The 24754-nt window shown below is 49.5% G+C and overlaps 8 protein-coding genes across 11 annotated transcripts; 6 read left to right on the top strand and 2 right to left on the bottom strand.

Moving 5' to 3' along the window:
- Window positions 1–2089: 2089 nt before the first annotated feature.
- On the top strand, window positions 2090–2566 carry PPTG_04324 (hypothetical protein; the record flags this gene model as incomplete). Its single annotated transcript, XM_008898216.1, has 1 exon — window positions 2090–2566. The coding sequence occupies one exon, from the start codon at window positions 2090–2092 to the stop codon at window positions 2564–2566; it is 477 nt and encodes a 158-aa protein (XP_008896464.1).
- Window positions 2567–3125: 559 nt separating this feature from the next.
- PPTG_04322 (hypothetical protein) lies at window positions 3126–8323 on the bottom strand. 3 transcript variants are annotated; one of them, XM_008898214.1, is made up of 15 exons: window positions 7693–8323; window positions 7529–7630; window positions 6814–7464; window positions 6413–6754; window positions 6290–6349; window positions 6154–6225; window positions 5916–6087; window positions 5796–5849; window positions 5644–5731; window positions 5484–5574; window positions 5304–5423; window positions 4945–5231; window positions 4774–4888; window positions 4559–4718; window positions 3126–4500 (listed from the first exon to the last, which is right to left on the bottom strand). In XM_008898214.1, the coding sequence occupies exons 1-15, from the start codon at window positions 8257–8259 to the stop codon at window positions 4376–4378; spliced, it is 3006 nt and encodes a 1001-aa protein (XP_008896462.1). In that variant the 5' UTR covers window positions 8260–8323; the 3' UTR covers window positions 3126–4375. The 3 variants fall into 3 exon arrangements, with proteins under 3 accessions (XP_008896462.1, XP_008896460.1, XP_008896461.1); XM_008898212.1 differs by having other exon boundaries at window positions 3278–4500; window positions 5304–5574; XM_008898213.1 differs by having other exon boundaries at window positions 3278–4500; window positions 4559–4888; window positions 5304–5574.
- PPTG_04323 (hypothetical protein) lies at window positions 3192–4100 on the top strand (the record flags this gene model as incomplete). The annotated part of the gene is made up of 1 exon (XM_008898215.1): window positions 3192–4100. One exon carries the CDS (start codon window positions 3192–3194, stop codon window positions 4098–4100), a length of 909 nt encoding a protein of 302 aa, XP_008896463.1.
- Window positions 8324–9271: 948 nt separating the features above from the next.
- Window positions 9272–11631, top strand: PPTG_04321 (hypothetical protein). The gene has a single exon (XM_008898211.1). The coding sequence runs from the start codon at window positions 9331–9333 to the stop codon at window positions 11572–11574; it is 2244 nt and encodes a 747-aa protein (XP_008896459.1). The 5' UTR covers window positions 9272–9330; the 3' UTR covers window positions 11575–11631.
- On the bottom strand, window positions 11495–13018 carry PPTG_04320. Of its 2 annotated transcripts, XM_008898209.1 has the most exons (2): window positions 12837–13018; window positions 11495–12775 (listed from the first exon to the last, which is right to left on the bottom strand). In XM_008898209.1, the coding sequence occupies exons 1-2, from the start codon at window positions 12908–12910 to the stop codon at window positions 11629–11631; spliced, it is 1221 nt and encodes a 406-aa protein (XP_008896457.1). In that variant the 5' UTR covers window positions 12911–13018; the 3' UTR covers window positions 11495–11628. The 2 variants fall into 2 exon arrangements, with proteins under 2 accessions (XP_008896457.1, XP_008896458.1); XM_008898210.1 differs by having other exon boundaries at window positions 11495–13018.
- Window positions 13019–15297: 2279 nt separating this feature from the next.
- Window positions 15298–19711, top strand: PPTG_04319 (hypothetical protein). Its single transcript, XM_008898208.1, has one exon. It carries the CDS (start codon window positions 15415–15417, stop codon window positions 19570–19572), a length of 4158 nt encoding a protein of 1385 aa, XP_008896456.1. The 5' UTR covers window positions 15298–15414; the 3' UTR covers window positions 19573–19711.
- A 673-nt stretch (window positions 19712–20384) lies between these two features.
- On the top strand, window positions 20385–22136 carry PPTG_04318 (hypothetical protein; the record flags this gene model as incomplete). Its single annotated transcript, XM_008898207.1, has 1 exon — window positions 20385–22136. The coding sequence occupies one exon, from the start codon at window positions 20385–20387 to the stop codon at window positions 22134–22136; it is 1752 nt and encodes a 583-aa protein (XP_008896455.1).
- A 56-nt stretch (window positions 22137–22192) lies between these two features.
- On the top strand, window positions 22193–24520 carry PPTG_04317 (hypothetical protein; the record flags this gene model as incomplete). Its single annotated transcript, XM_008898206.1, has 1 exon — window positions 22193–24520. The coding sequence occupies one exon, from the start codon at window positions 22193–22195 to the stop codon at window positions 24518–24520; it is 2328 nt and encodes a 775-aa protein (XP_008896454.1).
- Between the last annotated feature and the right edge of the window lie 234 nt (window positions 24521–24754).

Genomic DNA, 24754 nt, shown 5'->3' with positions numbered 1-24754 from the left:
TACGCTTCCTCATACACGTGCGCTAACGTGTAAGCCGAAGTAGTGGGCACGTAGCAAGCCCATTACACTACCCTATTAGAAGCCGTTTGAAAATCACACCGCACGCAAACGACCAGAGCCCACAGTGGTGTAGAGCACGTTGCCATCACCGGTACTTATGCACGCTACTGCGATGTACTAACTACAACTTATAATTGTAGTTGGGCTGAGCGTTCTAGAATCCGTCTAATATAAATTGCGTTCTCGGGTTCACTGTCAGTGAGGTGTCTCCACCACGAGTACTTTAAATTCCACCAACTACACGTGCCGTGTTTAACGCGTGGCCATTGTTTCCTTAAAGCATTTTTCGGATTAGTGTCAAATAATTCTGTTAGTTCATGCAGAGATCCAGTTCTCCGGAGGCTATTCGCTCTTAACCGTGCTTGAAGTTTGCAGCCTCAGAACGACAAACGCAAGACCGCGTAGCACGTGCTCGTACAATCAAAGTAGGGAAATCGCAATACCGCAAGGTTTCACCGCCATGTCCGATATTGCACGGGTCTAATGCTCCTGGTGTTTAATGCTATTGGTAAGAGCCGTTGAGCCCCATTGCAGCTTTTCGGACCGGGCGTAAATACTTCAGCCGACTTTTTACCTGTGTGATAAATTATTGAAGGTTTAGCCTATAATTAAGACGTCAATAAGGAGTATAAGGCCACTTGCTAGCGCTACAAACCAGATAAAAAGTTCCGTTTTACGCTATTTTCTAGTGATCCGCATTGAAGGGGCGTTTTCTATGGAAATAAAACCGGACCTCAGTTTAATAACGTTTACCTCAAACCCTATCTCCAAGAGACGCATTTAAACCCGAAACACCAGAGTCCAAATCGGGAATCGTTCTTCAACTCATTTTTTTTTTGCTCAAATTGGCCCCAGTACGCACGATTGTAAATTTGTGGCCCTATCCATTCTCAAAATTTATGGTTACAAGCTGTTAGAACTAAATCAGAGCTTAAATAAGAGAAACACGATTATAGAGGGGGCTTCGCTACAAAAAATAGATATCCCAAATAAGGCTTACCCTCTAGTTAAGGGTGGTCTCCCATTGACCGTCAGCATACAAGCTGATGCAACCAGGTAACCAACGCAGAGCGGGTAGGAAAAAAACCGTCAACTAGCACAGGCCTGAATGCTGGACAACAGTATTTAAAGCCCGCCATTTCAAAGTAATGCCCTGCTTCTTACAGGTTAACCAATTAGTTCCAGTCTAACCAGATAGTACCGTCTACTGATTTGTTCGCCTTTGTGCGGCAACTCCAATCAAACATATCGGTCGCCTGCTTCGCAGCCGTGCCGTCAATTAATTGTTACAGTAAAACAAGAATGTCGAGAGAATGTAAAACCAGAAGAATATATCGTCACATTTAATACCAGTTCTTTAGAGGACAGTTACTACAACGGCTAATAATATATACGAAGTAAGAATTGTTTCAAGCTTGAACCGATTTGGAAGGATACCCATTGTTAGCACACGCGTATTCTAATCGGATCGATGCGGAGCTCGTGACCAGGAAGCTCACAACCTCGGAACATCTGCGCCAGCAGCAACTTCATCCTTACACTTAGTCCGTTGACTCAACCGCCCAATATTTACACCAACTGCGTCTCATTTTGGACGGCCGGACGCCCAAAGCTGCCACCACGCCACATTTGAGGTCGTGCGTCGCCAAGAATCCTAAAAATCGACAAGCGGGGAGTTTCTGTATTCATCCACGACTACGAGTGTGGCCTAAAACTTAATATTTGCAGCCTTCACCTTTGCCATCGCGATCTGCCCACGCGAAGCACCTGGACAAGACCACCTCGCCCTGCATAGCGATCTTCCAATAGTTGAAGCTGAAGTAGCCAGCGAGCTGTGGTAGCGCTATATTCGGGTAGTGTACGGTTCGCTCTATTTTCATCCAATCACTAACTACATTTCAATAGCGCTATATTTAGATGATGTCGGTATTTTCCATTTCATCCAATTAGAATACGTTGTGACAACCTCCTCTACCAGCCTCCCATCGCTTTTCTTCAGTGAGAAAAGCGCCAAGTTCCAGCGAGTGTCATGTCGGGGCTGCGCGCTGCTGCTCGCTGTGTCTTGGGCGCGTCCAAGCGCTCTTTGCGTCCTCCGCAGGTGACGGCATGTCGTGCCTTTATGTCGACGCGTGCGCCGGACTCGCTATTCCAGACTCCGTCCTTTCCCATGCCTGAGGATCCTTCGCTGTGGAAGAACAAGTACCCGCGCGCAGACCCGTCGCTCTTGTGGAAGGTTGGATCTTTCCCTCTGCAGAGCGAGCTCCAGGAGGAGGAGGAAGGAGCGCTGGCTTGCTCTGAGGACTTGTGGGACACGCCTGGCATGCTCAGCTCGCTGCACGACAACCTGCCGTTGCGTGACGCCGCCGACATGGACATGGACGCACTGTTGCGTCAGATGGACGGATACCTGGCGGATAGCGTGGTCAAGAAGCGACGGAAGAAAATGAACAAGCACAAGCACCGCAAGCGCAAGAAAGCGCTGCGTATGCGCACCAAGAAGAACTAGGCAGGATCGTGGAGTTAGACTGGAGACTGATGATAGACCCCATAAAATACACCCAGTGGTTGTGCTAACCAAAAGTTACAGATAAGTAAGTGGCGTCTATTTAGAATAAACAGACGCCTCTTAACGCTCAAGATGCTGAAGAAGCTTGCGTCGCCCAAGAAGCGAGCTGCGTCTAGCCGTGCTGCGAGGTTCGTTGTGATGCTAGTTAGATGATACGTGTTCAGGTAAATGAGCACTTCGTGTTAGTTTCGATGTTCCTGATGCTGCAGAGTCGACAGTGAAGTCTCCCGAGAAGAAAAAGAAAGAGAAGAAACCCCCCAAGGAGCCAAAACCTCCCAAGGAGAAGAAGGACAAAGCCAAGAAGCCGAACGCAGCTTTACTCGAAGCACCAGGACAAGTTCCTAACGACGAAGCCAAGGCTGGCGGCGCAGATGTTGATACTGAAGCAAAATCTCCATCGCCCCGGAAATCGATAGGACAGAAGTTCAGACATAAATCGTTTTTCGACTCGGACAATGACAAGTCTCCAACCAAGATGTCTCCGAAGAAAAAGTGTGTTCCACGCTGCGCTACAAGCAACAAAGCTATTGACCAATAAATACGTTCTGTATGTTGCTGTAGGTTGATGAAGCTCCCCAAGCCTGAAAAGAAATCCAAGCTCGTGGACAACAAACAAGACGCAAAAGCTCATGACGAAGCTCTCGAACGCAGTACGGATTTGGACAAAGTTCCACTTACCCCATCGAAACCTGATGCAACCGAGTCGCCAAAGCGCAAAACTCGCTGGAAAATCCCCGACATGAAGCATCACAACACTTCCAAACCATCAAACAACCAAAAAGAACTAAATGAGACAGACCCTACTGACAACAACGGTCGACAGAGTTCCCCTTCTCCTCGTGTTCGTAAGAAAGATAAACGCGATAAACGTCAACCAGTCGACTATTCCAGCGACAGTGAACAGGAAAACCAGACAAATGGTCTGTCCCCACTGCGTCGACACAAACCGGAATCGGACGACACGCTGCCGCTTCCAGAGTCTCCATACAACACGTACCGCCTTCAACAACGACGAGAACATCTCGAGGTACCTCCTGTGTACCAACCTGAAGTTCATTTGATCGGTGAGATCGTCAGTGGCCACGGATTCGGAGTTTATGGGGGCTTGACGTGCAAGTGGCGCGTCGAGTATGGCAGTCGCTGGAGTCTCGTCGCTGGAGATCAGTCCGGCCAAACGCAACTTGACTATCCGTCGACAGCTCCGTGGACTTCCGATCCAGACGTGGCTGTGTGGTCTCACCCGATTGACTTGCACTTCGCGACTTCAGCCTTCCAGGGATGGCCCAAAACGGCTCTTCCAAGTGTGGAGAGCAGACTCAAGCATGAAGTTGCATGTGGTCGGGTACGGCTTCGTGCCAGTGCCTTTCGCTGCTGGTCAGCACAAGCTCTGGGTTTCACTGTGGCGTCCACTTGGTACTACGATGGAAGAGCTGGATGTACAGCTGCTTGGACGCACTCCAGAGTTAAGGAGTGATGACGTTCTGTTCAATGCAGCATGGTCAGAGAGATGTCGACTGCGAACAATCTCCACTGGAAGAGTTCTTGTGCATATTGGTGTGCTGCTTCGACATTTCCAGGCAGATGTAATTGAAGCGTAGCTGATACAGAAGACAGGTGAAGAGAGACACGATACTCAGCGAGTAATGGTCAAAAATTACCACATTACCACCAGTCTTGCTACTGCTGCTGAGTGGATATCTGTGTCTTCATAAAACTGTGAAGTAAAATACAATCGTGGTGCGTAGTCTTTCAGTTGCTAATGGCCATTTGCGACTCAAGTTCGTACACGAGTCGAGAGATCCGAAAGGGGTTGCCTTTGGTACCCAACAAGCGCTCGTCGTTGGAGATTGCTTCGATGCTACTGTCAGGAAAAACTGGGGTAGAACACTATTAGTTTTTCAACGGGCCATCAGGATAAAAGATTGAACGTACGCTGTCGGAATTGTCTTGAAGTCAAATGTCCTCGTGCTAGCTTGAAAAATAGCTTGGCACTGTCCGATTTCCCCAGCTCCTCGACGTGAATGGCTTCTTCAGGTATGGCTTCATCTTCATCGGAGTCAAGCCGTAACTTTTCGGTAGATGTCAGCAGGATCTGTGCATGAAATATTAGATGACGACAAATACACGTAAGGCTCGTCAAAGAATACCTGAACACTGGTAAAAGACCGAATGATGTTCAACACGAACACTTCCAATGCTGGAAGAACGACATCACAACCGTCTAAGACCAGAAGTGTGGTTGGGTAATTTGCAGGATCCGTCCTACAACACCGTCGTTAGCAACTTCAGTTGACTCATTTTGCTGTGGAAGAACGTACTCTGGAAGTGAGCGCAGTAGAGTTTCGACCCCCTCGATAAATTTTGCCAAGGGGTCTTCGCGCTGATTACTTGATTGCGAACATCCATCGCCTTGGGTGTCCTCCGGGTTTATCCTGTTTTGAATGTGTTCCACCAACTTGTCTACAGCAAAATAGTGAACTCCATTTCGGTATCCTCTCGTGCGGTACGACATTTTCGCAACATGAATGGCAATTGACGACTTTCCGACTCCTCGCGGGCCGTACACGTTGCAAACTCGAACCTTCTGTGCCAACACTGCCTTGACCTGGTCACCAGGCGATGGTGTTTAGTTATTGCGCTTGAATATTTCAAAGTAGAGATGCCAAACAAGCAATACCTTTCGGACTTGGGTATCCCGTCCGAGGAAATGCGTTGCCAGAACGGGGATAAATAGCGCGTTGAGCAGGGCGATCACGTTTCTATCAGGCGCCACTGCTTCTGTAATAGGAGCCCCAACCTGGATATTGTGCACCTTTGAACTTGGTAGCATTTTACAGATCTGATCAGCTGGTCTTACAATTGGCAACAAGTCGTTCAGAGCCACGAATTCTGCCAACGTGTAGCTTTTCTCGATTGAAAACCCTTTCAGTAGACCAGCAAATAGTGCTCTGTTTCACAGTACATTCCGTGTCATGAAACAAGCAACCGAGCGGGGAAAAAAGGTCAATAGACGTTACCGAATGAAGGCAGTAACCCGCAATGAGTGCTTGCTGGTAGAGCTCAGAAAGCAGACATGAGGAGCTCCACATTCTGCCAGCAGATAAGCTACGCAACAACTGAACTTGTAAGTAATTTACTCAACAATAAATCGTTACACAATTATCCTTACCTGGCTCAAGTGAAGGTGCGATGACAACGATCAGCTTTGGCATGTTGTGACTTGCTATTTCAACACGGTTAAGTCAGTAAGCACAGCACAGAACGAAATCATTCAACGGTGGCTCTTTACCGTCGGAGAAGAGTTGACGTATGTCGTCCTTTTCAAGACGAGCTGACAAACCGTTTGGAGCTTCAACAACCAAGTGATCCTCGTCTCCTCCACCGGTATAAAATACCACATCGCTGTCGTCGTTTAGAGCATCTTCCATCGACTGAACGGTCGCACAGTGATACGACGATGCCTATGCAGCAAGTACTTGTCAGATCGGCTCGTTGCAATATACATCAGCTTTCCAAAAGATCCTTACATCAAATGAGCGGATCGAGCCAAACGCCGACAGAATTTCCGATAATTCTTCACGATAATCGAAGTTCGCTTCCTGATGGCACATTCCAAAGTGAATACCGCTGTAAATACAAAACAAATCTGCAAAGCTGACACACCTCAAGAGGCTGACTTGTCTCTGAGAAATCCTGTGTGCTTTGATCAGCGAATAGAACTGTCTGCAGACCATCAACAAACTGATAAGTTCCCCGTACCAACCAAACGTACCGATTTAAACGTACGCATTTAACTCTCCGCGCCAAGATCGGAACTTGCTGAACTGGTTTCGCTTTGTTCGTCTCTTCCCTCTTCGTCGATAAGTGAGGAGCCTCTGTTGGAGTAAACGGTCCTGTTGGTATCTCATGACGCATCTCATGTACAATAGTTCGCGTTGGTGCTGTAGCCGGAGCCGCAACGTCCGATTCCTGTACTGGAGATAGTCCATGGCGATTGCTCAGCTCGGTAGAGAATTTATCGCTGGGTCTGACGAACCGCCCATCGTGCCTACTCTTTCTCCTCCTTCTATCGCTCTTCTCCGGCTGTGGATCCGACCGAACCAGCTTGTATTCCAGCGAGACGTCCTCCTGTTGGAAGGATCTAAAGGTTAGTGCAACCACAGAGCAATTTTAGATACAAAACGCACCTCTCCTCGTCGAATCCGCAGCAGTGTGACTATATCTTCCAACTCCAATTCGTGCGACTGGCCATTTTTAAGCTGTACTCCATTTATCCTGATTCCGTTGGTGCTCGTATCTTCGACGCGCGCTTTAACGCCCATTTTATCATTATCATCTTGCGACGACAAGTTCTCAACGTGAATCAAACAGTGGCGACGACTCAAGTGTGAGAGCATCCCGCCTCGAATATTATCGCCAAACACATCCTGAAACTGATCTCGTCCCAGCACAATTGGGCTCGGCTGCTGAGCTAGCGCTATCGTGTACAGATTGAGCAGCTCCATTCGATCCCGTTCGACTTTTGTGAGGCTATTGGCTAGTCCATCGCAGAGAGTTAAGACGACGGACTCTTCCAGATTGTTTTCCGTGACGGAAAGATCCCCAAGCTTATCCTGGGAGAAGGAGATATCTGGATCAGGAATGTCTGGGCCTGGGATGCCTATGAGCTCTTCGTCGCTAGAGACGTCGTCTGCGTCAAATGATAGTACCGGGGCGTTCCCACTGCTGCGTATACCTGAGTCCAATAGGGGGGTTCTGACCCCTTTAACTGGCTCAAGGTTGCGGCGTTGGCTTAATGGGAACGGCTGTCTCTTAGTAACCTGCTTGGATGAAGGTGCCTGGGGCAAGAATCGAGAACGTTAGTGTAAACTACATACTATCGTAAGTAATTTTCAAGCTTACAGTAGTGGACGTGGCCGAGGGTACTCGATATGGAGTGTTTAGCGATCCAAACGCTGGGGTTTTGTTGCTCTCCTGAGCTCCTGTTCCTATCAAATGGGATATCTGCATCAGTAGACAGTTAGTACCTGCGTAATGTGTTAAATAGGAAGAGATCTCCGTATTACCGTCGGCAATCCTCGATCTGCGCGTGGTTTTTCTCCAATAATTCCTGGATTACCCTGTAGTACTGGACTCTTCTGTTCCTGTATAAGGACCTGACTGCCTAGAGGCGAAATTCCCGACCCTGTAATGCCTCCTTCCAGTATTCTAGCAGATGGACTCGTCTTCTGCTCGGGTGCATGTCCTGATGTCCCTAGTGGCGCTGGAATTGTGGGTCTGGCTTGGCCTAACGTGAATATGGGCCTGCCCAGCCCGCCTGTCGTCTTCATTTCGAACGGAGCACCCACAAACGGCAGTGTGGGCGACACGGGGCCTGACAGAGCAGCCACGAGCTGAGCTGACGATGCGACCACGTCCTCACTCAACCGACGGCTCTTAACGGCGCCAGTGACGCGCCCGCGCTCTGCTCCAGCTCCTGCAATACCCACATGCCCCCCTACCGACGTAGACAGCCCCACCTGCACGTCCAGTAGCCGCGGACTGATGTTCTCGCTCTCGGACAACCCGCGCGGCGAGCGACGGTCATCATCTTCCAGTGCGCGCTTGCGGCGCCCTGGTGGTTGGGGCTCCATGAAGTTTCCCTTTTGCCCGCTTTCTCTTGGGTTGGAAAGGTTTCTTGTTGCAGTCAGCACTTCAAGATTGTGAGAATGAATAACTGTAAAAAATCATGAAGAAAATTGACGTTGGATGTGCAAAATTGACCTCTAAAAATTATTATGCTCTGGTGGATCCTGAAAAGCCGCACGACTTGTAGCCGATATGTAACCGAGAAATGAATCTGCGTTTTTTCTGAGTCAATAGACTGACGTTTATGCGGAAACGCACGCGAGGCTGTCGATGAAGGCAGCCCGCTGACGATTTGGAAACCATTTTGCAAGCTGCAAAAAGTGAAGCTTTCTTCGTCCCACTACTGACCTTAGTCTACAGGAATCCTAAGTTAGGATCAAAGGTCGCGTTAGTCAGCAGCACTTTTCATCTATTTCGAATGAACGCGATAAATTGTGGATAGCGAGCTGAACACGCACAATAATTTAGGTGCTACACTGCCGTAGCGTTTGTCGAACGGCGAAAGCGAGCTTTTATACTCGACCACTACGCTTTATACAGGCTGTAGGGGGAGCCTTGGGCGCACTAAACACCTGGTTGCGACCAGCACCCGCTCCGGCATCTACTACCAAGGCCACGACGCTGTGGACCAGTGCATACGACGGCGCAATGGCCACTCTTAACGTTGCCAAGCGGAAGCGTCGCGTGCAGCAGCTGCTACAATTAGTGACTACTGTGCCAGCACTGAATAGTGAGAACATAACTTAGTAGGCTTTCTGAGCTTAGCTAGAACGCTCAAAAATCCTTGTGCAAGAAATGATGTATACTGTGCTCAACTATTTTAATGTCACCTGAAGCGCTGCGAAAATCTGATGCGGCATTCGCTTAGTCTTTTCCTTCTCGGACGTGGGCAGACACCTCTAGTGTTTTCTGTTTCTGAAATTTTCTGCAGACCCTTAAAAAAAGTTTTTTTTCATTCTGGTATTTATGTATTACACACGAATATATCGATACTGACATCCCTGCCGTTATCGACCAAATTTCGACCCGATCCCCTCGTTCTACTGTCCAAAAAAGCACAACGCCTTCCATCGCTCATGTCGAAGCGCAGATTGGCTGAGGAGGCTGCGGATGAGCGCCACATCATGCGCATCATGCCACTGGGCGCGGGCAACGAGGTAGGCCGCTCGTGCATCGTGCTCAAGTTTAAGGGCAAGACCATCATGCTGGACTGCGGCGTGCATCCAGGTTACTCTGGCCACGGCAGCCTGCCCTTCTTCGACGGCGTGGAGGCCGAGGAGATCGATCTGCTGCTCATCACGCATTTCCACATCGACCACGTGGCCGCATTGCCGCATTTTACCGAGAAGACAAACTTTAAAGGCCGCGTATTCATGACGCACCCCACCAAAGCTGTCATGCAGATGATGCTACGAGACTTCTTGCGTGTATCCAACATCTCGGTGGACGATCAGATCTACGACGATAAGGACCTCAACAACTGTGTCTCCAAGGTCGAGATCATCGATTTCCACCAAGAAATGATGCACAACGGCATCAAATTCACGCCCTACAATGCCGGCCACGTACTTGGTGCCTGTATGTATCTCATCGAGATTGGCGGCGTCAAGGTGCTCTACACTGGAGATTATTCACTGGAGAATGATCGTCATCTCATGGCAGCTGAACTACCAGCCTGTTCGCCCGATGTGCTCATTGTAGAGTCCACATACGGCGTACAGGTACACCAGTCCGTGGTGGAGCGTGAGGGACGGTTTACTGGACAAGTGGAGGCGGTGGTGCGTCGTGGAGGCCGCTGTCTGATCCCAGTGTTCGCTCTGGGACGTACACAGGAGCTGCTGTTGATTCTGGACGAACACTGGCGCTCACACCCAGATCTACAGGACATTCCGATCTACTTTGCGTCCAAGTTGGCTGCCAAGGCGCTGCGTGTGTACCAGACGTACATCAACATGATGAACGACCGTATCCGCAAGCAGATCGCCATCTCGAACCCGTTCCAGTTCGAACACATCTCAAACCTCAAGAGTATGGATGATTTCGACGACTCCGGTCCGTCCGTTGTGATGGCCAGTCCTGGTATGCTGCAGAGCGGCGTCTCTCGCCAGCTCTTCGAGCGCTGGTGCTCAGACAAACGCAATGCTTGTTTGATTCCCGGTTATGTGGTCGAAGGTACGTTGGCCAAGAAAATTCTATCCGAACCGACCGAGATTGCGGCGTTGGATGGTCGTATCATTCCCATGAACTGCACGGTGGAGTACATTTCCTTCTCGGCACACGCAGATTTCGTTGGAACCAGTGGATTTGTGGAAAAACTCACGCCGCCTAACATTGTGCTCGTTCACGGTGAGAAGAACGAGATGATGCGTCTGAAATCAGCGCTGAACAAGAAGTTTAACGACCCAAAAGTCTACCATCCGAGCATCTCTACGCCAGCCAACATGCAAGAGATTGTACTCGAGTTTAAAGGTGAGAAGATCGCGAAGGCTATCGGAGGTTTGGCTAGTGATCAGCCTAAGAATGGTACAGTGATCTCTGGTCTCTTAGTGGAGGTGGATTCACAGACGCATCTGATGGACAAGGAAGACCTGTCGACGTACACGAAGCTCATCTCGGGTACCATTACGCAGAAGCAGCACGTGCCATTCGAGTACAACTCGTTCGACGTGTTAATCACGTTTATCCGTCAAATGTACGAGGATGTGGTACATTTGGAGAAGGAGAACCGCGTCGTGGTGTGCAAGCAGGTGGTCGTGACGCGCTGTGCTGTCGCTAAGGGCGCTACTGAGAAACTCGTGGTGGAATGGACGTCTGCACCGACCGCCGATATGATTGCTGACTCGGTGATCGCTCTCGCTATGCACGCACAGGCAAGTCCAGCTAGCTTCAAGCTGAGTAACCAGCCGACAGCTGCATGCCCCCATGACCACTCCAAGAAGACCGAAGCGAATGGCAAGGACACAGTGAAGACTGAAGTAGAGAACTCCGTAGTGGAGAAACAAGAAGGGAACGAGGATCCTGCATCGGATGACAAGAAGGAAGCGCACACTGATCTTGAGAAGGCAGCGCGGGAGCTAGGAGATGCTGACCAAGATGCATTGAACCTGTTGATCGTGTTCCGTCTCCTGAAGGATCAGTATGGAGATGTTGACTTGGACTTCGAGACCAACAAGATTCACGTACGAACACCGAGCGGTATTGACGCTGTGGTGGACCACGCCTCACAGGAAATCGAGTGCAAGGACGCAGCGTTCAAACTCAAGCTGCAGACGACAATCCGACGCATCGAAGGTGCACTCAAACCCATCGCGACCACGTGAGTTTGTAAGGTGTAGGCTAGCAGAGCTGCCTTACGAAATATATTCATTGCGCTCCTATTCTTTCTGTTCAGTGTCGTTCACAGTCAGTTCCTCAAGCTTCTTAGTCGCTTCATCCTCTTCTTTCTTGGCCAGCCGTTCCCTCGCAGCTAGCACCTCGTCCATGTTGAGTTCTGTGCCATCGTTTGCGATGACAGGCTCTGTAAGAGCTCGTCGGAAGTAGGTCGAGCCACGACCGAAGGAATCGTTCTTCTTGCGAATCTCCATCGTCGGATCCGTCGAGATCAGCAGCTCAGCGCCTTCCTTACCAGACTTCACCTGTCGCTTCGGGAGCGTGATCTCCTTGGGGAAATTCTGCGTCTCCGGGTCGTAACCAAATCCACGCAGCGGTAAGTTCGCTGTCTTGAGAATGTACTGGAACTGCTCCTCCGAATAATGACGGAACGATCCGCCAATTTTGCCGCTGCGAGGCTTATAAGGTCCAGCCTTGTCACCACTAGTAGCCATGACATCGTGAATCCGCTGTTCCCACTCCGTGCCTTCCAGAGTCGTCAGATCCGTCAAAAACAAGAACACTCGACGCAATGTTTCCTCCCGATGCATCATGAGGTCCTCATAGCGGACAACAATGATAGGAATGTCCACTTTTGTGGTCCAGTAGCGATGGAACTTCATCCAGACGTCGATCTCGTTGCGGAGCAGGCCGTCCCATCGGTCCGCAAAGCGCTCGTACTGGGACTCATGTAGACTCTTGTTGTGCGTATTAGTGAGCGTCATGTTAAAGTACGAATCGATGGCATCCCATGGGTTGCGCACTACCAAGATCGCCTTCTTGACGGGGAATTCCTTGTAGCCCACGCGCTCGGGGAAGTGCGTCTTGACGAACCAGACAGACTCGTCCACGACGCCCTCGCCTTTCATGCCGTATTGCTGCAATTCTTTGCTAAGGGAGCGGTCCGGACGAGTGTCACAGCCTGTGTAGACGCCTGTGACCTTCTCTAGCAGGCCACGCATGAGCGAGTTGCCGCAACGTGGGTAACTTACGACGGCGATGCGCTCTCCGCCGCGTTCTCCAGGTTGCAGCCAGCGCATTCCGTCGCTATCGGTCATATTTTCTGTGATGGCCTTGAATGCAGAGTGGAGGTGTTGCAGAGCTCTCCGTGTGAGGATCACGAAGGGGTTCCACGCCAAGTTGAGCTCGATTCTGCAATGTGATTGAGTGGCAGTCAGAAAAACAGACATAAACGGGCTGGGATGGGACTCACAGCAGGCGAGGAAAGAACAGCAGCAGCTCCAGGTACATGTGCAGCAGCCACACGCCGCCCTCTACGAGACTCATAAGCGAGGACGATACCCGCGATCCTTCTCGTCACGCTGGGCGTGATAGTGGCTTCCTAGCTGACGTCCGTGTCAATTCTTCGCACATCAAGGCAGATGTTGCACGAAGGGTTAAGTTGCAAGTGGTTTAGGCAACTTAAATAATTTAAGCAACATAGAAACTTCGACATGGTAACATGAACATCATGGGCATTCAGTATGGACTCCATCCTACCTATCGTCAAGACGGAACACCATGCGGTGGATATCGAGCGTCTCGGTAAGCGTATCAGCTCAAACTAACTGCTTCGCGCAGGTGCACGCCATGCTGACAGATCGCCACGCAGAACAGGAGGCCTACCAAAACCTTTCCGCGTGGTGATATGTAAGGAAGCAGAAGAACGAACTCAACGACTTGTTTGTACCATTAGCGAGGCGTACGGGGACCCCGCAATGCTCGAACGACGTATCCTTACATTGCACAGCTCACAGGGCAGATCAATCGGTGGATACTCTAGCACACCATCTGATCAATGAGTATCAACAGGTATTGCAGAGCTGCTTCGGATCGTCAGCAGATACTATTGCATCTGGACTGGAGGAGAACGCAGTTCTACCGGTAACTATACCACTAGAGGACGTCTGCGCCGCGATAGAACGTCGCGCTTGTTTTTTGCTGCCTGCTTTGCCACAACACTAGCCTCTCGATGCCGTTGTTCCACCCGCATGTCATGGCTACCTGAAGCTCAAATTGATAATTGATCGATGCTTTTTTTTTTGAAGAATGCACGTCTACAAGCTCAGTACGATGTGATCGAACAAGCGAATCAACGTGCTAGAGAGCTGAACGCCGTTGTGGCACAGAGGAAGCGGGCACTGTCTTGACAACGAAGTTATGCAAATAAGCATTATTACATATGGTGATGGCATCGCAAAAAATCAAGAATAACAACTGACGATGCCAATGTTGCGTGAATTCGCACACAAGATTATGAATTGGTGGTGGCAAGCCGATTCTGTTGCATACAGCCAACTACTATATATCACAACGAATGGAGCAAAGGCCCCTTTGATCTTCTGATATCGATAAGTGATTGGTTGCCAGTATGAAAACTCACAGCATATTCTTTTGATCGACTTGCCCACTCGCAACTTTCTAGAATGTCGTATTTATCTATCTCTTCCTAATTTTTATCATGATTATATCATTACTGGTTTACTATGATAAATGCGTTTATAATCCAATCAGAAGTCCGGATTTGGGGGACGTGATAAACACACTTAAAACTTGGTTGTAACTTACTTCTGGAAGAAGCAAGAAGCGAATAATACATGACGTATTAATGCATTTGTGGAGGTCAGGAGTAGGTCAGATCTATAATATATTTGTGGTTTTTGTGCTTAGCTAGCTGCATCTATACATGTATTTTATTTAGTCTTCTCTTCCCATGACAAGATTTGCTCTATCTTCCCCAACTAAAACAATGTCAAAAACAATGGACATCAGGTACCACCGGCAATGTCAAACTCGGCTTATACCTTGCGTCCTTACCACCAACCCAATACACAATTGGAGAGTTGCTGCAAGGAGTTAGAGGTATCCTCTGAGGATAGAAAGGAAACCGAGAGTGGGATCACGTTTGAGTGGAGCATCATGATTGAGATGCTGTGCGCCTTAAGCCGTGGTTCATAATGTAGGGCGACTTAAGTTGCACCATGTCTCAATGATGATGCTCCACGGTTGCCCTACATTGCCTCCGTTAATGCGCATTGAGATAGTCGCCACTGCGCGATAACAGCTCAACAAAGCGAACGCGATCTTGATTGTCTTCAACACCACCGGATTTGCGCTAACTCGGTCGAGTTGAGACTGTAGGTTTGATGCTCGAACTTCTTCTATCAATGAAAGATGGCCATAATCGGGTTAAGATTTCATAGACATGGGCCGTTATCGTTGCGAGCAATCATCGCTTCCGTGCGCGCAATCATAGAATTATAGTAGTGACATAGTTTTGCAGAAGTACTACAAAATAGCAATCCCGTTTTATTATGATAAGAAATTAGCGACTAAAGAAAGCTTGAAACTACTATTGTTCAATAATGCGGTGATAAAGCTTTAGATGAAATGCTGCCCCAACGCGCAATGAGATTGGTGAACCTTATTGTTTCAGATGACTACATCTGTGGGATGCGATTGGTTTCAGAGATGGAGCAGAGTACGTCACCTGGGAAAACAATGAAATGCTATATCATAGTTAAGTAAAATTCATACCGTGATTTGAAGTAGTATAATAGTAGAATTATACTAGCATAGTACTATTAAATCAAGAACGACTACAGTAGTAGTGTGACATTACTATCGACACTTCAACTTGTACACTCACCACTAATGACCAGCCCGAGTCGTGGGAATGTGCTGGAGTGCAAGCCAACGATGACCGCTACATGTAGAGTCTGAGTGAGAGCCTCACTTCAGAATTGGGCTTCTGCCGCTCAAGCTGCCCAGTCTCTATCGTGACGGAGATAATGTCGGAGTCATCGACTCCGGCCACACCAGCTAGTGTGCACTGGGGCGAAACCATGATGGCGCAGGGCCCCGAGGCTCTGCACAATTTCATGGCCGAGACCTTCAAGGCTGCCACTGGCGGTGTCCTGCCTCAAATGGAGGTACGTTTCAATAACGTGTCCATTTCCGCCGACGTCACTGTGACCCGCGAGGTGACGGCCGAGTCGGAGCTACCCACACTCTACAACGTGGTGGCTCGAGCACTAGCTAACCTCAACCCGATCAAGAAGAAGGTGGTGCGCAAGGAAGTCATCAAGAACATCAGCGGTGTGCTCAAACCCGGTACGATCACGTTACTACTTGGTCAGCCTGGATCGGGCAAAACTTCGCTGATGCGAATCTTAAGCGGACAGTTTCCGGTAAAGAAAAATATTACTGTGGAAGGCGAGATGACGTACAACGGATTACTACAAAAGGAGATAGCCAAGCGTTTGCCACAGTTCGTGGCATACGTGACGCAGTACGACCGTCACTTCCACACACTCACTGTTCGTGAGACGCTGGAGTTCGCCTACGCTTTCTGCGGAGGAGGGTTATCCAAGCGTGGCGAGGAAATGCTATCTCGTGGTACCCCCGAGGCTAACGAGCGTGCTTTGGCTGCTGCAAAGGCTGTCTTCTCCAAGTTGCCTGACGTGATCATCGAGCAATTGGGACTGCAGATCTGTCAGGACACGGCGATCGGCAATGCGATGCATCGAGGTGTGTCTGGTGGTGAGCGTAAGCGCGTCACGACTGGTGAAATGCAGTTCGGTCATAAATATATGACGCTCATGGATGAGATCAGTACGGGTCTGGATAGTGCAGCCACGTACGATATCATCAAGACGCAGCGTAGTATCGCCAAGAACCTCCACCGGACGATCGTGATCGCGTTGCTGCAACCTGCTCCTGAAGTGTTTGAGTTGTTCGACAATATTCTTATCCTGAACGACGGCGAGATGATGTACAACGGTCCTCGTCACACGGTGATCCCGTACTTTGAGTCGCTGGGCTTTAAGTGTCCTCACGGCCGCGATGTGGCCGACTACTTATTGGATCTGGGCACGAACCAGCAGTACAAGTACCAGGCTGCTCTCCCTCCTGGAATGGCAAAGCATCCTCGTCTTGCTAGTGAATTCGCTAAGATGTTCCGTGAATCCTCGCTATACTCGGATATTATGGAGGAATTGGCGTCACCGATCGACAAGGAGATCGTAGAACGTGTAGGTGATAACATGGATCCAATGCCGGAGTTCCGTCAGACTCTATGGGAGAACATCCGGACGTTGATGAGGCGTCAATTGATCATCATCGTGCGAAACGCAGCGTTCATCCGGGTACGAACGTTCATGGTTGTGGTCATGGGGCTCATCTACGGTAGTACATTCTACAACGTGGATCCGACGAATGTCCAGGTGATGCTGGGGGTGATTTTCCAAGCCACCTTGTTCCTATCACTGGGTCAGGCGTCGCAGATTCCGACGTACATGGAAGCTCGAGCCATTTTCTACAAACAACGCGGTGCAAACTTCTACCGAACGTCTGCGTGGGTCATCGCCAACTCGATCGCGTTGGTTCCTCAAGCACTTGGGGAGATTCTGGTGTTTGCTACGTTGGTATACTGGATGTGTGGCTTCGCTTCTACTGCTTCTGCCTACATCATTTACCTGATCTTGCTGTTATTGACAAATTTGGTGTTCGCATCGTGGTTCTTCTGCTTGTCGGCCATGTCACCGAACTTGGATATCGCCAAACCCATGTCGACGTTCTCGATTGTGTTTTTTATTCTGTTCGCTGGGTTCGTGATCACCAAAGATCAAACGCCTGGGTGGTTTATATGGGTGTACTGGATCAACCCCATCGCGTGGTGTCTGCGTGGATTATCAGTGAATGAATACCGTTCAAGCGCCTACGATGTGTGTCAATACGGCGACATTAACTACTGCTCCGATTATGGCATGAATATGGGCGAGTACTATTTGTCGCAGTATGGTGTTCCATCGGGAAAATTCTGGATTTGGACTGGTATTTTATTCATGATCGTGGCGTATATCTTCTTCATGGTATTGGGCTGCTATGTCCTCGAATACCATCGATACGAAGCTCCGGAGAACATCCAGTTGTTACCGAAAACTGTTGCTGATGAGGAGGAGATGGAGAAACGAGGAGGTGACTACGTATTGGCTCAAACCCCCAAGAACTCATCAGCTAAGACTCATTCGGAAGGAGTTGACTCTGGCGAAGTTGTGGTGAATGTACCGAGACGTGAGAAGCACTTTGTGCCTTGCACGATTGCGTGGAAGGATCTGTGGTATACCGTACCATCGCCACATGATCGCAAGGAGAGTTTACAGTTGTTGAAAGGCATCAACGGATACGCCGAACCAGGCTCATTGACGGCGTTGATGGGCTCTTCTGGAGCAGGCAAGACGACGCTGATGGATGTCATTGCTGGTCGTAAAACTGGCGGGAAAATTGAAGGGAAGATTTATTTGAACGGATACGAAGCCAGTGACCTGGCCATTCGTCGTTGTACCGGGTACTGCGAGCAGATGGATATTCACTCTGAAGGCTCTACAATTCGCGAGGCGCTGACGTTCAGTGCTTTCCTTCGCCAAGACAGTACGGTATCATCAGCTAAGAAGTACGACTCGGTGAGTGAGTGTTTGGACTTGTTGGACATGCACGACATCGCGGACCAGATCGTTCGTGGTAGTTCACAGGAACAGATGAAGCGCTTGACAATTGGTGTGGAGCTGGTAGCTCAGCCGAGTATTTTGTTCCTGGATGAACCGACCAGCGGGTTGGATGCTCACTCTGCCAAGTTGATCATGGACGGTGTTCGCAAAGTGGCCGACAGTGGACGAACCATTGTGTGTACGATCCACCAGCCTTCTTCCGATGTGTTCTTCCTGTTCGATCATTTGCTGTTATTGAAACGTGGTGGTGAGTCGGTGTTTGTTGGTGAATTGGGCCAGGAATGCCAAAATCTTGTGGATTATCTGGAGGCTATTGAGGGCGTGCCTGCTCTCCCAGACAAGCAGAACCCTGCGACGTGGATGTTGGAGGTGATTGGCGCTGGCGTGGGTCACCAACCCACCGATGTGACAGACTTTGTTCAGCATTTCAAGGAGAGTAAGGAGGCTCAATACTTGATGGAATACCTTGAGAAACCGGGCTTGACCCGACCTACACCGGAGCTTCCGGAGATGGTGTTTAAGAAGAAACGTGCTGCTGGCCCGTTCACCCAAATGTGGTTCTTGATCCAGCGCTTTGTGGTCATGTACTGGCGGACTCCGACGTACAATTTGACTCGTTTCGTGATTGCTCTGGGACTCGCTCTCGTATCGGGTTTGACGTACATCAACTCGGAGTTTGTGTCGTATCAAGGCATCAATGGTGGAGTGGGTATGGTGTTTATGACGGCACTTTTCATGGGTATTGCAACGTTTACAGGTGCTTTACCCATTACTGCTCTGGACCGTGCTGCATTCTATCGCGAACGCGCTTCTCAGACGTACAACTCGTTGTGGTACTTTGTGGCTTCGACTGTAGTGGAGATCCCGTACGTGTTCTTCGCTTGCCTGCTCTTCACGGTGATCTTCTATCCGATGGTGGGCTTCCAGTCCTTCGCGTCAGGAGTGCTGTATTGGATCAATCTGTCTTTCTTCGTCTTGACACAAGCGTACCTCGCACAAGTACTGATCTATGCTTTCCCAAGTATTGAAGTATCAGCAATTGTCGGTGTACTCATCAACTCGATCTTCTTGCTGTTCGCCGGCTTCAACCCTCCGTCGTCGGCCATTCCGAGTGGCTACAAGTGGCTGTACACGATCACACCGCAGCGATTCTCACTTGCTATCCTTATGGCTCTAGTGTTCTGTGATTGCCCGGACGAACCGACTTGGAATGAAACGCTGGGTGCTTATGAGAATGTGGGCTCGAACATTGGTTGTCAGCCTGTGACTGATTTACCAGTGACGATCGACCACATTACGGTGAAGGGATACGTTGAGTCGGTGTTCAAGTACAAGTACGACGACATCTGGGCCAACTTTGGCTATGTGTTTGTGGTGCTGGGCATATTCCGCGTCCTCGCTGTGTTGTCACTGCGGTACATCAACCACACGCAGAGGTAGGCGGGAAGATGCTACATGGATTTCGTTTTGTCTTGGTAACAAATAAATTCTTTTTTTTTCATTTGTCACTTGAGAGAGCAAAAAAAACAAAATACAAAAGATGCCATAGTATCTGGTATTTTGTCGGATGTACTACGTAGTTTTCTGTAACGAGCAGCTTCTCTCCTTGTTTTAGACCCAGGACCGGCAGTCGTTCTGTTCGGGTTGTTACTCCCAGTGATGTGGCCTACTTTAACGTTCAAACGTTCAACACGAGGTTATATCCCTTTGCCCCCTTGTGTTCATCCTCATTCACAATAGTGACGACCATCCAAGAGCCCACAGTTGCGACATCGAGTTCATCGCATCGGAGGTGCGCTGATGAACGTGCTCTCTACAACCGTTTCTTTCGCATCCGCCATCAAGGGAAGCGCATTAAGACAGTGCTGTCGCCGCCTCCGTATGGAAGCCAAGTTGCTAACGAGCTGCAGTAAATAAATTGCTTTAGCCGGTGCTGGTGGTGCGAAAATATGCCCCACCTCAGCTTTTTTTTTTTTGATCGTGTTTCTCGAAATACAGGCATCATATGCACGTTTTATGCAGATGTGATGACTCCCCCATTTTAAACTACTTAATATCGATTGGTCAAAAATCGAAGTGACCCGTCCATGTATCTTTTGATCGTTGATTGCGAGCCCAGCTGTAAGTGTCTGCATCCACGGGCAGGAAGGTCATTGTACAATCTGCTGCGTGAGCTACAAGTTACAACAACTCCTCTGATATTCGTAGCTGCCGACTACATCCAACTAGTGGTTGAGGACGAATCTACAGTGATGATGGGTCCAGTTGATCTGACGTCGGGCAAGACCATGATGGCCAATGGTCCGGATGCTCTGCATCTCTACGTGGCCGAGAAGTTCGAGGCTGCAATGGACCGCAAGATACCGCAGATGGAGGTGCGCTACCACAACCTGAGTGTCACGGCCAACGTGGCAGTAACCGGTGAAATCACGGCAAAATCGGAGCTGCCGACAGTGTTCAACACTATCAAGCGCAGCCTGGCCAAGTTCGCGTGGAACAAGCGCGTGGTGCACAAAGAGATCATCAAGAATGCAAGCGGGGTATTCAAGCCGGGTACTATTACACTGTTGCTGGGCCAACCAGGGTCAGGCAAGACATCTTTGATGCGTGTACTCGCTGGTCAATTCCCTAAGAGTGGCAACGTCAAGATTGAGGGCAATGTGACGTACAATGGTGTGCCACGAGACGAGATCGGCAAGGTATTACCGCAGTACTCAGCCTACGTGACGCAGTTCGACAAGCATTTCCCTACTCTTACGGTACAAGAGACACTAGAGTTTGCGTATGCAGTCTGTGGCGGTGGCATGTCGAAGCACACGGAGGAGATGCTGAGTCACGGCGCTCCAGAGCAGAATGCAGAGGCTTTGGAGACCGCTCGCAAATACTTCGAAAACTTCCCAGATTTGGTCATCGAACAGCTTGGATTGCAGATCTGTCGAGATACCATCATCGGCAGCAACATGCTTCGCGGTGTATCTGGTGGAGAGCGTAAGCGCGTGACCACAGGAGAAATGGAGTTTGGTATGAAATACATGACGCTCATGGACGAAATTAGTACTGGTTTGGACAGTGCCGCGACCTTCGACATCATCACGACGCAGCGCAGTATCGCCAAAAACCTTCACAAAACGATCGTCATTGCATTGCTTCAGCCAGCGCCGGAAGTATTCGACCTATTTGACGACGTGATGGTACTGAACCATGGTGAAATCATCTACCATGGCCCTCGCGACCAAGCAGTACCGTATTTTGAAACGCTAGGCTTCAAATGTCCTCCTCGTCGCGATGCTGCCGATTTTTTGTTGGATCTTGGGACGAAGATGCAGCTGAAATACCAAGTAGGGCTTCCTCCTGGAATGTCGAGACACCCTCGCCTTGCCAATGAGTTCTCCGAGCACTGGCGTCAATCACCTCTGTACGATAAATTGGTTCGAGATATTGAGGCTCCGTGTGACCCCAATCTCTTAAAAGACGTCGAAGAGCATATGGACCGGATGCCAGAATTTCGTCAGGGCTTCTGGGAGAGCACGAAGGCAGTGACTAAGCGACAGTGGAAGCTTACCAGTCGGAACAAGTCCTTCATCAAATCTCGGGCGTTGATGACTGTGGCCATGGGATTAATCTACGGTAGCGTATTCTACCAAACAGACCCGACGGATGTCCAGATGATAATCGGGGTTCTGTTCCAGGCAGCAATGTTCATGAGTTTGGGTCAGACTGCACAGGTCCCGACCATCGACGCCGCTCGGGAGGTTTTCTACAAGCAGCGCTCCGCCAATTTTTACCGTGCAGCGTCGTTTGCAATCGCAAACTCCTTGGCGCTAATCCCGCAGGCTATTGCAGAAGCACTCATCTTTTGGTTCATTGGTGTATTGGATGACTGGCCTTGTCCGTCATGCAGGACATTTCATCATCTTCTTGATATTCCTGGTCCAAACCAACCTCGTGTATGCGTCGTGGTTCTTCTGCTTGACTGCTATCTGTCCAAGTTTCAATGTCGCTAAGCCCATGTCGACGTTCACCCTTTCGATCTTTCTTCAATCTCTTTGGTGGGTTTGTCATGGCCAAGAACGTGATTCCAGACTGGTTGATCTGGGTCTACTGGTTTGTGCCCGATTCGTGGACTTTGCGAGGATTGTGTGTGAACCAGTATCGAGCCGCGAAGTTTGATGTGTGCGTATATGACGGTGTGGACTATTGCTCCGAATATAACATGAAAATGGGCGAGTATCTTTTGAAACAGTACGCGGTGCCATCCGGTCACAGTTGGGTGTGGATTGACATTATCTACTTGTGCTGCATATACGCGTTTTTCATGGGACTGGGAGCATTCGTACTGGAGTACAAGCGATACGATGGCCCGACTACTATCTCTCTTAAGCCCAAGCACGAAGCTAACGATAATGAGACGGATTCAACGGACAGCTACGTTTTGGCAACGACTCCCAAGCACTCGGGGACTATGTCTGGTTCTGGGTCTCCAATGGGTGAGGTTGTGCTGGATGTGCCTAGACGTGAGAAAGTGTTCACTCCCGTGACGATCGCCTTCCAGGACTTGCACTATTTCGTTCCGAAACCTGGCAACCCGAAAGAGTCTCTCGAACTACTCAAGGGTGTCAGTGGCTTTGCAGAACCTGGTTCACTCACAGCACTGATGGGGTCTTCTGGTGCTGGCAAGACGACGTTGATGGACGTGATTGCAGGGAGGAAGACCGGTGGTAAGATTACAGGCAAGATTCTGCTGAATGGGTATGAAGCGAACGATTTAGCTATTCGACGCTGCACCGGGTACTGTGAGCAAATGGACATCCACTCGGACGCGTCAACCATTCGTGAATCACTTATGTTCAGTGCCTTCCTCCGACAGGACAGTGAGATCCCTGACAGCAAGAAATATGATACGGTTAACGAGTGTCTCGACTTGCTGGATATGCACGAGATCGCAGACAAGATTGTGCGTGGATGTTCACAGGAACAGATGAAGCGCTTGACGATTGGCGTGGAACTCGCAGCGCAGCCGAGTATTTTGTTCCTGGATGGACCGACCAGCGGGTTGGATGCTCACTCTGCCAAGTTGATCATGGACGGCGTTCGCAAAGTGGCCGACAGTGGACGAACCATTGTGTGTACGATCCACCAGCCTTCTTCCGATGTGTTCTTCCTGTTCGACCACTTGTTGCTGTTGAAACGTGGTGGTGAATCGGTGTTTGTTGGTGAACTAGGAGAGCGGTGCCACAAGTTGGTGGACTATCTGGAGGCCATTCCTGGCACGCCGCCATGTCCGAAGGATCAGAACCCTGCGTCATGGATGTTGGAGGTGATCGGTGCTGGTGTAAGCAGTAGCTCCAAGAACTCTACGGACTTTGTGAAGTGCTTCAAGGAGAGTGAGGAGAAGCGGATTTTGGACGCTCAACTCGATCGACCTGGTTTGACTCGCCCCAGTCCCGATCTCCCGGAAATGACATTCCAGAAGAAGCGTGCTGCAAGCTCCATGACTCAAATGCTCTTCTTGGTGAAGCGGTTCAACGATCGCTACTGGCGCACACCGACGTACAACATCACGCGGTTCGCCATTTCGCTTGGTCTGTCGATCTTGTTCGGTATCGTTTACTCCGGTAAATCGTACCAGTCGTACCAAGAAATCAACGCTGGTGTTGCCATGGTGTACATGACAACCATGTTCAACGGTGTCATCTCGTTCACGGGCACTCTTCCAATTTCGTTCGCAGAGCGGGGTGCATATTATCGGGAACGCGCTTCACAGACCTACAACTGCTTGTGGTATTTCGTGGGCTCGACAGTGGCGGAAATTCCATACATCTTTTTCAGCGGCGCGATATTCACGATCATTTATTACTCTTCTGTTGGATTCACGAATGTGGGATCAGGCTTCATGTACTGGATCACGATATCATTATTTGTGCTCATGCAGACATATTTGGGCCATTTCTTCATTTACGCACTGCCTACGGTGGAGGTGGCAGCCATCATGGGCGTCCTGTACAACGCCATCTGCCTCGTTTTCGCGGGTTTTAACCCTCCGGCCGCCAACATTCCCCGCGGATACCATTGGTTGTACTTGATCACACCGCAGAAGTACGCAATGGGATTAATGAACTCGCTCGTATTTACCGATTGTCCTGAGCTTCCGACGTGGAATAATGAGACCGACGAATACGAAGGCGGAAGTGGTCTATTGGCTTGCCACGAGTTGACGGACGCCCCCAGTTCGGTCGGCCACACGACAGTGAAGGAATATGTGGAGTCCAATTTCGGATACAAACATTCGGAGATCTGGAGTAACTTCGGCTACGTGTTCGTTTTCATTGCGGCGTATCGCGTCTTTAGTCTGCTGGCATTGCGCTTCATCAATCATCAAAAGAGGTAAATGCTCTAGACAAACCTGACGTTATTGTGTTGCTCTTTTACCAACCGGTAGTATATTTCCGGTAATATTAAAAATTACCTAACGAAATAAAAAGTAGTATACTATATTTTATAACGAGCAAATATAAAACTTCGAGGGCGCGCAAACGTTTGCGAGCCACGTTGTCAGACGAAGTGGGTTAAACGGTGCGTTTAGTGCGGTACCCATGCATACAACAACCATGTCAAATCCAAA

Source organism: Phytophthora parasitica (genome assembly GCF_000247585.1).
Source record: "Phytophthora parasitica INRA-310 unplaced genomic scaffold supercont2.6, whole genome shotgun sequence".
NCBI lineage: Eukaryota > Oomycota > Peronosporomycetes > Peronosporales > Peronosporaceae > Phytophthora > Phytophthora nicotianae.
The sequence above is the reverse complement of the archived record's forward strand: the minus strand, read 5'-3'. Positions and strand labels throughout refer to the sequence as shown.